The sequence below is a fragment of the Rhincodon typus genome, chromosome 2 (assembly GCF_021869965.1).
Source record: "Rhincodon typus isolate 14 chromosome 2, sRhiTyp1.1, whole genome shotgun sequence".
Classification (NCBI taxonomy): Eukaryota; Metazoa; Chordata; class Chondrichthyes; order Orectolobiformes; family Rhincodontidae; genus Rhincodon; species Rhincodon typus.
In genome coordinates, this window is record NC_063333.1 from 56218659 (window position 1) to 56231388 (window position 12730).

The 12730-nt window shown below is 42.5% G+C and overlaps 1 protein-coding gene across 1 annotated transcript in view; it reads right to left on the minus strand.

Moving 5' to 3' along the window:
• tpk1 (thiamin pyrophosphokinase 1) overlaps positions 1-12730 on the minus strand; it is a 300846-nt gene that overhangs the window by 158138 nt on the left and 129978 nt on the right. Inside the window, exon 7 of the mRNA XM_048608096.1 lies at positions 7060-7135. Within this exon, the coding sequence (XP_048464053.1) occupies positions 7060-7135 (76 nt within the window). The remainder of the gene's footprint in view (positions 1-7059; positions 7136-12730) is intronic.

Below are 12730 nucleotides of genomic sequence, written 5' to 3' on the forward strand. Positions count from 1 at the left end.
CGGGGATGGAGCCAGTAAAGGTGAGTGTAGGTGGGGAGTTAGGGAGGAGATAGGTCAGTCCAGGGAGGACGGACAGGTCAAGGGGGCGGGATGAGGTTGGTCGGTAGGAGATGGAGGTGCGGCTTGAGGTGGGAGGAGGGGATAGGTGGGAGGAAGAACAGGTTAGGGAGGCAGGGACGAGCTGGACTGGTTTTGGGATGCGGTCGGGGGAGGGGAGATTTTGAAACTTGTGAAATCCACATTGATACCATTGGGCTGCAGGGTTCCCAAGCGGAATATGAGTTGCTGTTCCTGCAACCTTCGGGTGGCATCGTTGTGGCACTGCAGGAGGCCCAGGATGGACATGTCGTCTGAGGAATGGGAGGGGGAGTTGAAATGGTTCGCGACTGGGAGGTGCAGTTGTTTATTGCGAACCGGGCGTAGGTGTTCTGCAAAGCGGTCCCCGAGCCTCCGCTTGGTTTCCCCGATGTAGAGGAGGTCACACCGGGTACAGCGGATGCAGTATACCACATTGGCAGATGTGCAGGTGAACATCTGCTTGATGTGGAAAGTCTTCTTGTGGCCTGGGATGGGGGTGAGGGAGGAGGTATGGGGGCAGGTGTAGCACTTCCTGCGGTTGCAGGGAAAAGTGCCGGGTGTGGTGGAGCTGGAGGGGAGTGTGGAGCGGACAAGGGAGTCACGGAGAGAGTTGTCCCTCCGGAAAGCAGATAAGGGTGGGGAGGGAAAGATGTCTTTGGTGGTGGGGTCGGATGGCAGATGGCGGAAGTGTCGGAGGATGATGCGTTGGATCCGGAGGTTGGTGGGGTGGTACATGAGGACGAGGGGGATTCTTTTTTGGTTCTTATTGCGTGGACAGGGTGTGAGGGATGAGGTGCGGGAGATGTGGGAGACACGGTTGAGGGTGTTCTCGACCACCGAGGGGGGGGAGGTTACGGTCCTTGAAAAACGAGGACAACTGAGATGTACGGGAGTGGAATGCCTCATCCTGGGAGCAGATGCGGTGGAGGCAAAGGAATTGGGAATAGGGGATAGCATTTTTGCAGGAAGGTGGGTGGGAGGAGGAGTATTCTAGGTAGCTGTGGGAGTCAGTGGGCTTGAAATGAATATCGGTTTCTAGGTGGTTGCCCGATATGGAGACAGAGAGGTCCAGGAAGGGGAGAGGGGTGTTAGAGATGGTCCAGGTAAACTTAAGGTTGGGGTGGAAGGTGTTAGTGAAGTGGATGAACTGTTCAAGCTCCTTGTGGGAGCACGAGGCGGCGCCGATACAGTCATCAATGTAACGGAGGAAGAGGTGGGGTTTAGGGCAGGTGTAGGTACGGAAGAGGGATTGTTCCACGTAACCCACAAAGAGGCATCACAACTTTGCCAGTTAAAATTATGTCCACTATCTCCATTACGTACTTTCAGAATTTCCTGCTTTCGTTGAAAAAAAGATTGCATATAAATAGCATCTTTCACCATCACTGTTATGCAAAAACACTTAAAAGCCAATGAAACATTTTGGTAATTACTGTTGAAAGGAAGGAAAATATGGTGGCCAATTTGCACACAGCATGATCCCACAAACAGTAGGTACCTGAGAAGATAATTAGTTTTGGTGGTGCTGGTTTAATAATGTTTCTTTTAAATCATTGCAATGGAGAACATCTCTTTAAATAATATAATTAAATCATTTATATTAATCTTTGGGGTCAGACAGGTCCTGATTTACTGAAGCCAAATCTTGGAGAAGTTAAACACTTGCTCGTGGTAAATTTTTATTAGCATTAATTTAAACACTGCTCAATACAGCTTGGCAATAGTCTGCCCGACCAATTCTGTCCATTCCAAATGATGCATCACCTGCCATCCTGAGCGTTGGCCAATCTGAATTAAAAAATAGCAAAAAAAACCTTGATAATGCTCTAAAATGCTGACCAGAATACATAAACATAAGACTATGAGCAGCCATGACCTTATTAAGTGGTAGAACAGGCCTAAGAGGCTGTATGACCTACTCCTGCTTCTATTTGTTACTGTCATGGTTGAACTTCCATACTGGTTTCCCACCCCATCCTGACACCTTTTGATGTTGAGAGTGCCAAATACCAATCAATTTTAGTCTTGAATACGCTCATTGACTGGGTGTTGATTCCTCTGTGTTACAGAATTCCAAAAATTCACAACGTTTTCAGTGAAAATAAACCGAACAATGATAATGCGGTTCATGAGAATGGTTCCAGGGACAAGATACTTTAGTTATGACGAAAGATTAGAGAAGATGGGATTAGTTTCTTTGGAGAGGAGGCGGCTAAAAGGGGAGTTGATTGAAGTTTTTTAATATCATGAAGGGTCAGGATAGGGAGAAACAATTTCAACTCATAAATGGATCGAAAACGAGTAGACAGAGTTTTGAAATGTTTTGCAAAACACAAAAACATGAGATTATATATTTTTTTCCACACCAGAAGTAATTAGGGCAGCAATGCATTGTCTGAGTGATAGAGGTTTGTACAAGTGAGGCATTCAAGATGCTGTTGGATGATTAGTTAAGTTAAAATAATATGCAGGTTATGGTTGTTTCAGAGATAGTAGGAACTGCCGATGCTGGAGAATCTGAGACAACAAGGTGTGGAGCTGGATGAACACAGCAAGCCAAGCAGCATCAGAGGCGCAGGAAAGCTGACGTTTCAGGCCTAGACCCTTCTTCAGAAATGGGGGAGGGGAAGGGGATTCTGAAATAAATAGGGAGAGAGGGGGAGGCCGATAGAAGATGGATAAAGGAGAAGATAGGTGGAGAGGAGAGAGACAGGTCAAAGAGGCGGGGGTGGAGGCAGTAAAGTTGAGTGTAGGTGAGGAGTTAGGGAGGGGACAGGTCAGTCCAGGGAGGATGGACAGGTCAAGGGGGCGGGACGAGGCTAGTAGGTAGGAGATGGGGGTGCTACAACAATGCCACCCGAAGGGTGCAGGAACAGCACCTCGTATTTTGCTTGGGAACCCTGCAGCCCAATGGTATCAATGTGGACTTCACAAGCTTCAAAATCTCCCCTCCCCCTACCACATCCCAAAACCAGCCCAGCTTGTCCCCGCCTCCCTAAACTGTCCTTCCTCCCACCTATCCCCTCCTCCCACCTCAAGCCCCACCCCCATCTCCTACCTACTAGTCTCATCCCGCCCCCTTGACCTGTCCGTCCTCCCTGGACTGACCTACCCTCTCCCTTACTCCCCACCTACACTCACCTTTACTGGCTCCATCCCCGCTTCTTTGACCTGTCTGTCTCCTCTCCATTTATCTTCTCATTTTTCCATCTTCTATCCGCCTTCCCCTCTCTCCCTATTTATTTCAGAATCCCCTTCCCCTCCCCCATTTCTGAAGAAGGGTCGAGGCCCGAAACATCAGCTTTCCTGCTCCTCTGATGCTGCTTGGCCTGCTGTGTTCATCCAGCTCTACACCTTGTTATACGCAGGTTATGGTTAAAGGCAGGATACTGACACTAAATTAAAATGATCAGAAAGCCAGTGAAGACACAATAGGCCGAAATGCCTCCTTCTGCACCACATCAATTCTATGATTCTCCTCATCTGAGCCCTGGATGGCTGATCTCTTATCCTGAGACTACATGTGAAATAAATACCTTTAAATACATTTAATCAGAATTACAATGGAGTAGAGATGGAAGCGTGAGTAGATCACATTGTGAAAAGGTAAACAGATTGTAGATTTGTTGGATATATAGTGCAGAAGGAAAGAACATGGTTGAACATATTGTCGAGAGAGTTGGAAGTATAGAGCACATTTTTAATCATCCTAATATAAGGGACAGTAGTAATAAAAAGTAAAGGAACAGTATAGATACATTAGAATGTTGCAGAAGGTGAAAGGTCAGTTCAACAGAAATACTTTAGAAGTCAACGGACCCGAAACGTTTAGAAGATGGTAGGTTATTCGTATAGATGACAAGGTTACAGACAGACACACAAAGCACACTGAAGTGAATAGTGAAACTTTTGTCTGGACTCAATATCGAGTTCAATAATTTTAGGGCCTAAACTCTCCCTTATCCTAGCCCCTTACCTCACATACCAATCCTTGTTATCATATAGGTTGCCGTTACACACTACCTATTGTTAATCACTAACTGCCCCCATTAACAACTATTCACCCTCCCAGCCTGATCGTTATCAACTCCTTTTGTCTGTCCAACCTCTCTTCTCTCCCTTTAGGTTCTATCCTATTGTTTACCCCCTACTCCACCCCCCTCCCTATTTTCTGCATATAAATTGATGTTTTCCCAGCTACCATCAGTTCCGAGGAAGGGTCAACAGACCCGAAATGTTAACTCTGATTTTTTTCTTTACAGATGCTGCGAGACTTGCTGAGCTTTTCCAGCAACTTCTGTTTTTATTATGGATTGATTTACTACACGGGATTGTTGAGGCTGGGTGAGAGACCATACTTTCAGTTTGAAGACTTTAGAAGCTTTCCCTTCTCTGTGCTGCCCTGGCACACTCAGATCTTTTATACTCTGCAGCTCAACCAATCAAGAGGTTGCCATCGGGTAGTATTTCCTTAACTCAAAGAATCTTGGCACTGCTCAGTCTTTCATTTCCTTCTTTATGGCTTTCAAAAACAACATTGCCCAGCTCAAAAATATGCAGCACTTTTCAAGCTGGAAACCCTCTTTGTATTTCAGTTATATCAGTCCAATTTCCTTTCAGTTAAAAGAAAAAATCTAGGGATGCTGGAAATCTGAAAGAAACAAAAAACAAAGTGCCAGAGAAACTGTAGATTGGACAGCATCAGCGGAGGAAGAAACAGTCTGACTCCACTATAAAATAAAAACCGAAAGAACTGTGCATGCTGTAAATCAGGAACAAAAACTGAAGTTGCTGGAAAAGCTCAGGTCTGGCAGCATCTGTGTAGAAAAAGTCAGAGTTAATGTTTTGGGTCCGGTGACCCTTCCTCAGACCTGAAACATTAAGTCTGATCTTTTCTTCACAGACACTGCCAGACCTGCTGAGCTTTTCCAGCAACTTGTGTTTTTGAAACTTTTGTCTACTTGTTTATGGGATACCAAAGAAAACACAGGTGAGTCAAAAAAAGAATGATTGACATAGGAACTGTGAAGCTTCACTCGACTTTAAATATTAGTAGAGTTTCTCTTTCCCAAATGCTGCCTGAGCTGCCGAATTTTTCAAATTCATTGTTTTCATTTCAGAATTTGAACATCCGTAGTATTTTGCTTTTATTACTGACATATGGAGAGGATTAAATATGACTAAATCTCAGACATGAACAATTACTGAAGCAAAGATATTTTTTAACCATGTACTTTGACAGCTGTTATACAGATATTAACAAAATGTTGGTGCACACTCAATTTCAGATCATAAACTCTGCCCCATTTATTCCACACTGTTGGTAATGATTCTATTATATCCATCTACACATCTTCAAGACATATTGCCATCTCATTTTGCCTTGCACCATCATCCCTTGCCATTTAAATTGTACCCATTTGTTCTCTATCCTCCCAAAGGTTGCCTTGCTCCATACTTGCTGAAATTCTATTGCAATGAATGTTCACTATATATTATGATGAAAAAAAGCATAAGAACTGCAAATGCTGGAAATTTCAAACAAAACTAGAAATTGCTGGAAAATCTCAGCAGGTCTGGCAGCATCGAGAACCGAAACTTTATCTCTGTTTTTGCTCCACAGAAGCTGCCAGACCTGTGGAGAATTTCCAGCAATTTCTGTTTTTGTTTCAGATTATTATTTGGAAGCCTGGATTCTAAAGTAGACAGTACCAAATATAACCTTAACCCTGATTTGTAATTCTACATTGTTAAGAAGGACATGCTTTAGCTTCTTTTTTGAGTTCTGCGAGCAGTACTGGGGCGCCTGGAAATGTGCTTACATGCATTTAAATGAGGTTTTAAAAAGACAACCCTTGAGGTAAATTCCCCTTGAGTACAAGAGAGAGAAAAAATGGCCTGTTTCCTAGCAACAAGGTGTCCTATGACACGGGGAGAGAGAGAACAGTTCTTTTAAAAAGAACCATCGAGAAGGCTTTTTCCCCAGTGAGTGAGCAGGTTCCTGTCAGATAGAACAGATCTTTATCAGCAAAGGTGCTGCCAGCTTAAAAGTCTCCAAAGCAATTTGGGCTGAAAATAAGTCAAGTGGTTTAAAGTTTTCGAGAAGATTTGTAACTCGGGTCAAGATGAGGTTGTAGATACACTCGCCGAGCCAGTGGGTTTGGTTGCAAACATTTCATCACCCTGCTACATAACATCATCAGTGCACCTCCGGTGAAGCATTGGTGCTCTGTCCCGCTTGTTACTTATATGCTTTGGTTTACTTGGCTGGTTGGTATTACTTCTGGTTTTGTTTCTCAATACTTTGTACACACGGTCTAAATCAATGTAAAAACCGAAAGAACTGCAGATGCTGTGAATCAGGAACAAAAACAGAAATTGCTGGAAAAGCTCAACAGGTCTGGCAGCATCGGTGAAGGGAAAAACAGAGTTAACGTTTCTTTTCTGAGGAAGGGTCACTGGACCCGAAATGTTAACTCTGTTTTTTTCTTCAGAGATGCTGCCAGACTTGCTCAGCTTTTCCAGCAACTTCTGTCTAAATCAATGTGTTTGTTGATGGAGTTCTGGTTGGAATACCAGGCTTCCAGGAATTCCCTGGCGTGTCTCTGTTTGACTTGTGAGATTATTAATGTGTTGTCCCAAGTAGCGACCAAGAGACACGACCAATTCTCACTTGTCTCACTACGCACAGATAATGATGGACACGAATTCGACTGGGACAACACATCAGCAATCGTACAAGCCAAACAGAGACACAGCAGGGAATTCCTGGAGGCCTGGTAGTCCAACCGGAACTCCATCAACAAACACATTGAATTAGATCCTGTGTACAAACCACTGAGAAACAAAACCAAAGTGATGCCAACCACCCCAGCAACCGAGGCATATAAATAACAAGCGGGACAGAACACCGACGCTTCACCGGAGGCGCACTGACGATGTTACCTAGCAGGGTGACAAAATGTCTGCAACCAAACCCACCGGCTCCGTGAGAATGTCTACAACCAAAGTCCTGAGTGGTTTAATATCAATAATAGACAGCTCCAGAACCAGAAAGCTGTGAAAGAGGAGTTTGAGGAATCCATATTTAGAAACAGGTGAGCTGTGTTAGCAGTTAGTTTAGGGTTTCATGAAGATACAGTAACTATCATGAAGTGACTGCTGATGTTTGTTGGAAAGAAAACAAGTACAGCTATGCTAACTCTTGAAGGAACTTGTCATGGAAATTAGTTACCCTTCACTGAGGTTTAAGTACCTATAAAGTTGTGTTTGGTGAAAGGACTAAATCTTTACTTCTGATATTTGTAAAAAGAATAGTTCTTGAACAGTGGAAAATAATTTCTCTTTTTTTCCTTTTACGTGTAATAACATTTGATGTTCTTTTGTTAAAAGTAAATTGACAATCTCTTTTGAACACATCCAGTGACTGACCATGGTGATAATTAAAATTAAAAAGGAAAACTTATGGTGCATCAAGCCAGGTTGCAGACCTGATCTGTCCTGTATCACCATCAACTGGAATCATGACATGAAATGACCGCCAATTTTCTGCAGTTCTTACAAATGGTCATTAACTTGAAATGTTACTTTGTGTTTTCTCAACACAAACGCTGCCTGATTTACTGAGTATTTCCAACTTCTTATTAAATTTCAAATGTTCAGTAACTGCAACATTTCACCTTTGTGTTTATGCAGGCATGATGGTGTATCTGTGCATGTGTGCACGCGCTTTTGGCTATTTATGGTGATAAACGTTTGTATTTTCAGATTACAATTTGTATCTGTTAACCAATACTGCACCTTCACCAGACAGGTTTGTTTTATAATAAATTAAAAATGTTCTGTTTACTAAAGATACCTGGTCGATGGATCATTTCATTCTAAGTCTAATATAGAGAAAGCATATGATTTGGTTTAGCATTTTATTTATGTTGTGACCTGAAGTGTAGTAGGACTATAGCAACAGTGCACTTCTCCTGTCGCAGGTATGATACAATGAATGAAAAACTGATTCAAGGGAAAAGAGTCTAACACTCTAACGATCACATCCATAAAAAGGCAGACAAATATGTAAAATCCTCACTGTCCTATCTATCTGCTTTGCTGGCTGATTTGGGGTTGCATGTAATATATCAGGGTAACAATGCATGTTCTGACAATTGTGGTGGAGGGGAGGAGATGAAGACTCCTCAGCTTCTAAGACAGGAATTTCTCCTTCTGTAGGTAGTGGTGTCAGTTCAACACCTGCTATGGCAAGAGGCTGCTGAGGTGCAGGCAATGAAATTTCAGAGGCTTCATGTGAAAGAGCAAGGCAGTATCATTATGGACAACAAAAACAGAAGTTGCTAGAACAGCTCGGCAGGTCTGCCAGCATCTGTGAAGAGAAATCAGAGTTAACATTTCGGGTCCGGTGACCCTTCTTCAGAACTTCTGCTGCCAGACCTGCTGAGCTTTTCCAGAAATTTCTGTTTTTGTTTCTGATTTACAGCTTCCACAGTTTTTTTTTTATATAGTATCATCATGGACATTGCAATAAATTGTCAAAGCAAGACCAACCATTAATTTGTGTTTAGCACTCTGGTTTGCAGAGCTGCTTCCTCCTACATGTGATCCCTGTCATAAGGGAAGACACATTCCCCTATTTTTACCTCTGTCCAGGGTTTCTATTTGACTCACTAGGTCACCTTTCATTAGATGTAACAGAAGAGATTTTGTCAGCTTGTTAAGATTATGGTGAACATGGACTATCGATAATCAATTTCTATCATCTGATTTTTAACATCTGAGACCTTTATGGACTAAAGCGGTTTTTATAAAAAGACAAATATGCACTTAAAATGACTGCTAAGACCACCTGACAACAGATTAAGATGAGTCTTGTGAAACCATAGGGATATCCAAAACTCTTTGACACTGAAACTACTATCTCTCAAAGACAGTGAAACCAGACAACACATTTGCACAATAAGTTCCCATATTTGGAGTTGAAAGGTGATAGAGTATTCAGTTTGGCAAAGTGATGGGAGAAAGACTTAGGACTATAAATATTGTCCGATATCAACAGCTGCTTTAAGCAGCAAAAGTCAAAGAAAAATAAATATGAAGTGATAACAAGAAAAACCTAGAAGTTTCTCAACTCCCTGAGTCCACTCCACCTCAAAGTCAGCAAAAATGCAACTTGAGACAACAGCCATTCATTGAGAACTTAAGATCTATAAACTTCACCACTGCTGCAGAGTGAGTCCTATGAATTAATATAAGTAGCTTCGAGTACACACAAATGCATCACACTGTGAGCTCAACTTTTAACTATCCTAAATCAGTTGTCAGCACAATTCTTCATCAACTCTGGATTATCCAGCAAATGTTGTTCAATTGCAGAATCACATCTAACATCGGATTCCCACAGGGACATTCCTTAAGCGGCTTGGAGACAGGCTGGGGATTGCTCTCAAAGCTGGAGAAGCAGTCAGAGGCCTTTCAGCTTGAAAGTACTAGCAATACAGTTCGCGAGCCTTCTCAGACCCCTGGCTGCTGGACTGCTGCCAAACGCTGCCTCCATGCACCCAAATTGGCCCCTGCTGGAGGCTGATTGGAAAATCTCAGTTGGTTTCCTTTAATTGACCTTACGTGGCCTTTACTGAGCCAAGTTACTCACCCGCTACTTGTGGGCATGTAGTCCTGCCAGTGCCAACTTGTCTCTGTGAACATGGCCCTGAGGCAGGATGCAACCAAATACACCCTCTGTATAGGGGCTATTTTTCACCCCTGCGTACCTCAGTTTTAAGCTGTCGCGGTGGGGCTGAAATTCCAACCTAAAATCTCTTTGACAGTTCAGCATGCCTTCAGTACTATAATAGTTAATGTTATATACTCAAGTCTCGAGTGGAACCTGAACTTTTGACTCAGAGACGATATCTTGCACTGCATTTATAATCTTAGCTTCAAAGCACTCAACTTAATGACCCCTAATCAAACACAAAATCCATTCTGTTATATTCAGACCATCCCTATTTTCTTACTGTCATGTAATGCACTTTTAACAAAAGGTCACATCACTGATACTCTCTGTGGAAATAATTCTTTCATTATCAGAAATCAGTTTCCATATATATTAGACAAGTTGAATGCTACAAGCACAAATGCTCATCTTGTGTAAGATCTTCAGAAATCTGCAGTGAAGAGATATATTTTCTGATGACATGTTCAACTTCAAACAGCAATCTATATTAAATTTACCAAATTTTAACTGCAGTTTCATAATTATTCTAGTTCCCAACAGAGTCAAATCGGCCTGCTGTACTTTGGAGCAGTTTGGACAATATCAGGGACTGTATATGCAAAATGCTAACTATCAAATTGCATTCGTAATTTTCTAAATGTAAGCCGAGCTCTCCCTGGGGTAATAAAGGCAGAAACTGTTGTCAGCAACGAATAGACCAAGCAACCATTATAGATAGAGAATGTTAAGGTTATTTTTTTCAAATTGATGATCGATGCACCCATCACTTTGAAATGCTAACCTTACTTCCTTGTCTCCACAGATCAGCTGAAAGGTCTGATCAGCTGAGTGTTCCCAGCATTTTCTCCAGCTCTTTTAATTTTCAAGCTTCTGTTTCATTTTGTTTGAAAAAATAGATCTGGAAACTCTCCTGGCAATCCCAACCACACAATGCTATACAGGGGTCCTCAAGGCCCAACTGAGTGCACTTTTTAAATGCTGCCTCCATCACTATGAGAATATTCATACTGGACTCAGAAAACTACCTCTGTTTTTCATCTCCACAGATGATGCCAACCCGCTAAGCTTCTCCAGCAATTCATTTCTTTTTATCTGAGAGAACAGTTCATCTAAGTTTCATAAGCAAGTTGTGTGTTTTTTTGAGACTTTGGCAATTTTAAGTTCTTAGTAGTGCGTGAGCAAGCTAATTTGCATGTCTGAGTTTCCTGCCTACTTTTAATGGGCACCTCAGCCAACTATTAAACTGTATGGTTGAAACAGCCACTAAGGGTTCAGAATAGCAAGCCTTCTGCAATAATTCTAACCACCCACTCACTCGGTTCCAGCTTGGTAGGCAGAGTTAAAATTACAACCTAGGTATTTAAACTTTCTCAATCCCTACATTTAGTTTGGCAATTTTTGGGCTGTTCCATCCTCTGTAATAATATAGGTTTTGTATTTTTTTCTATTCATCTGTGGGATGTGGGCGTCGCTGGCTGGCCAGCATTTCTTGCCCATCCCTAGTTGCCCTTGAGAAGGTGGTGGTGAGCTGCCTTCTTGAACCGCTCCAGTCTTCCTGCTGTGGGTTGACCCACAATGCTATTAGGGAGGGAATTCCAGGATCTTGACCCACTGACAGTGAAGGAACGGTGATATATTTCCAAGTCAGGATGGTGAGTGACTTGGAGGGGAACTTGGAAGTGGTGGTGTTCCCATATATCTGCTGCCCTTGTCCTTCTAGATGGAAGTGGTCGTGGGTTTGGAAGGTGCTGTCTGAGGATCTTTGGTGAATGTCTGCAGTGCATCTCATAGACAGTACACACTGCTACTACTGAGCGTTGGTGGTTGAGGGAGTGAATGCTTGTGGATGTAGTGCCAATCAAGCAGGCTGCTTTTTCCTGGATTGTGTCAAGCTTCTTTGGGGCTGCACTCATCCAGGCCATTTTTTGGTCACCGAGCCAGTTGGAAGTCTTCCTTCTTTGACTTAACTGAGCTCACAATGATCAAAATACTTTTCACTACAAGACCTGTATGCTGAAGTGTATAAGTCTAGGCAGCATCCACATTTCAATCTGAAACATAAGGTAACTTAAATTTATGTCACAAGATGTTGCAGTGCTGCATAATTTCAATCTATTTTATCCTTGTAGTGTACGGCCAATGTTGCAAGTACTGATTTTGCAGCAAAAATGCAAGTATCATTTTAAAATGTAAAGTAAAACACAATGCAAGATGTATTAATTAACTCTCTGATTAACTTACTTTTGGCTGTCAAACAGACAAGATTAATTTATCCTCAGTTCCACTCGAAGAATTTCCACAGAAGTAGCCTCTAAACCTGAAAACTGCCTCAGCTGATCTTTAAAAAGCATGAAAGGGGAGGTGTTGACATTGGACTAATAATCCACAGATTCAGGTAATGTTCTAGGGATCTGGGTTTGAATTCGACCAGCCAACTGGAATTTGAATTCAATAAAAATCTGGAATTAAAAGTCTAATGATGACCATTAAACCATTGTCAATTGTTGTAAAAACGCATCAAGTTCACTCATGTCCTACCTGAAGGAATGAACTACTGTCCTTACCTGGGTCTATCGTACTTGTGACTTCAGACCCACATGGGGTCAACACTTAACTGCCCTCTGAAATGGACGGGTCACTAATTTGTATTAACTGCTACAATGTCTAAGGAAAGCAATGAAACTGGACAGGTAGCCTGATGTCAGCTAAGACAATGAAAACGATAATGGATGTGGAAAGTCCTCCTTACGAGCATCTGGGGACTAGTGTTAAGATTGAGAGAACTGTCTCTACTCCAAATAGTTCACGAGAACACAGATTCTAGCCACCTTCTCTTTTCCATGGACATGCAACCTTTTACACATCCATTCCCCACCAGGAGGGTCTTAGGGCTCTCTGCTTCTTCCTGGA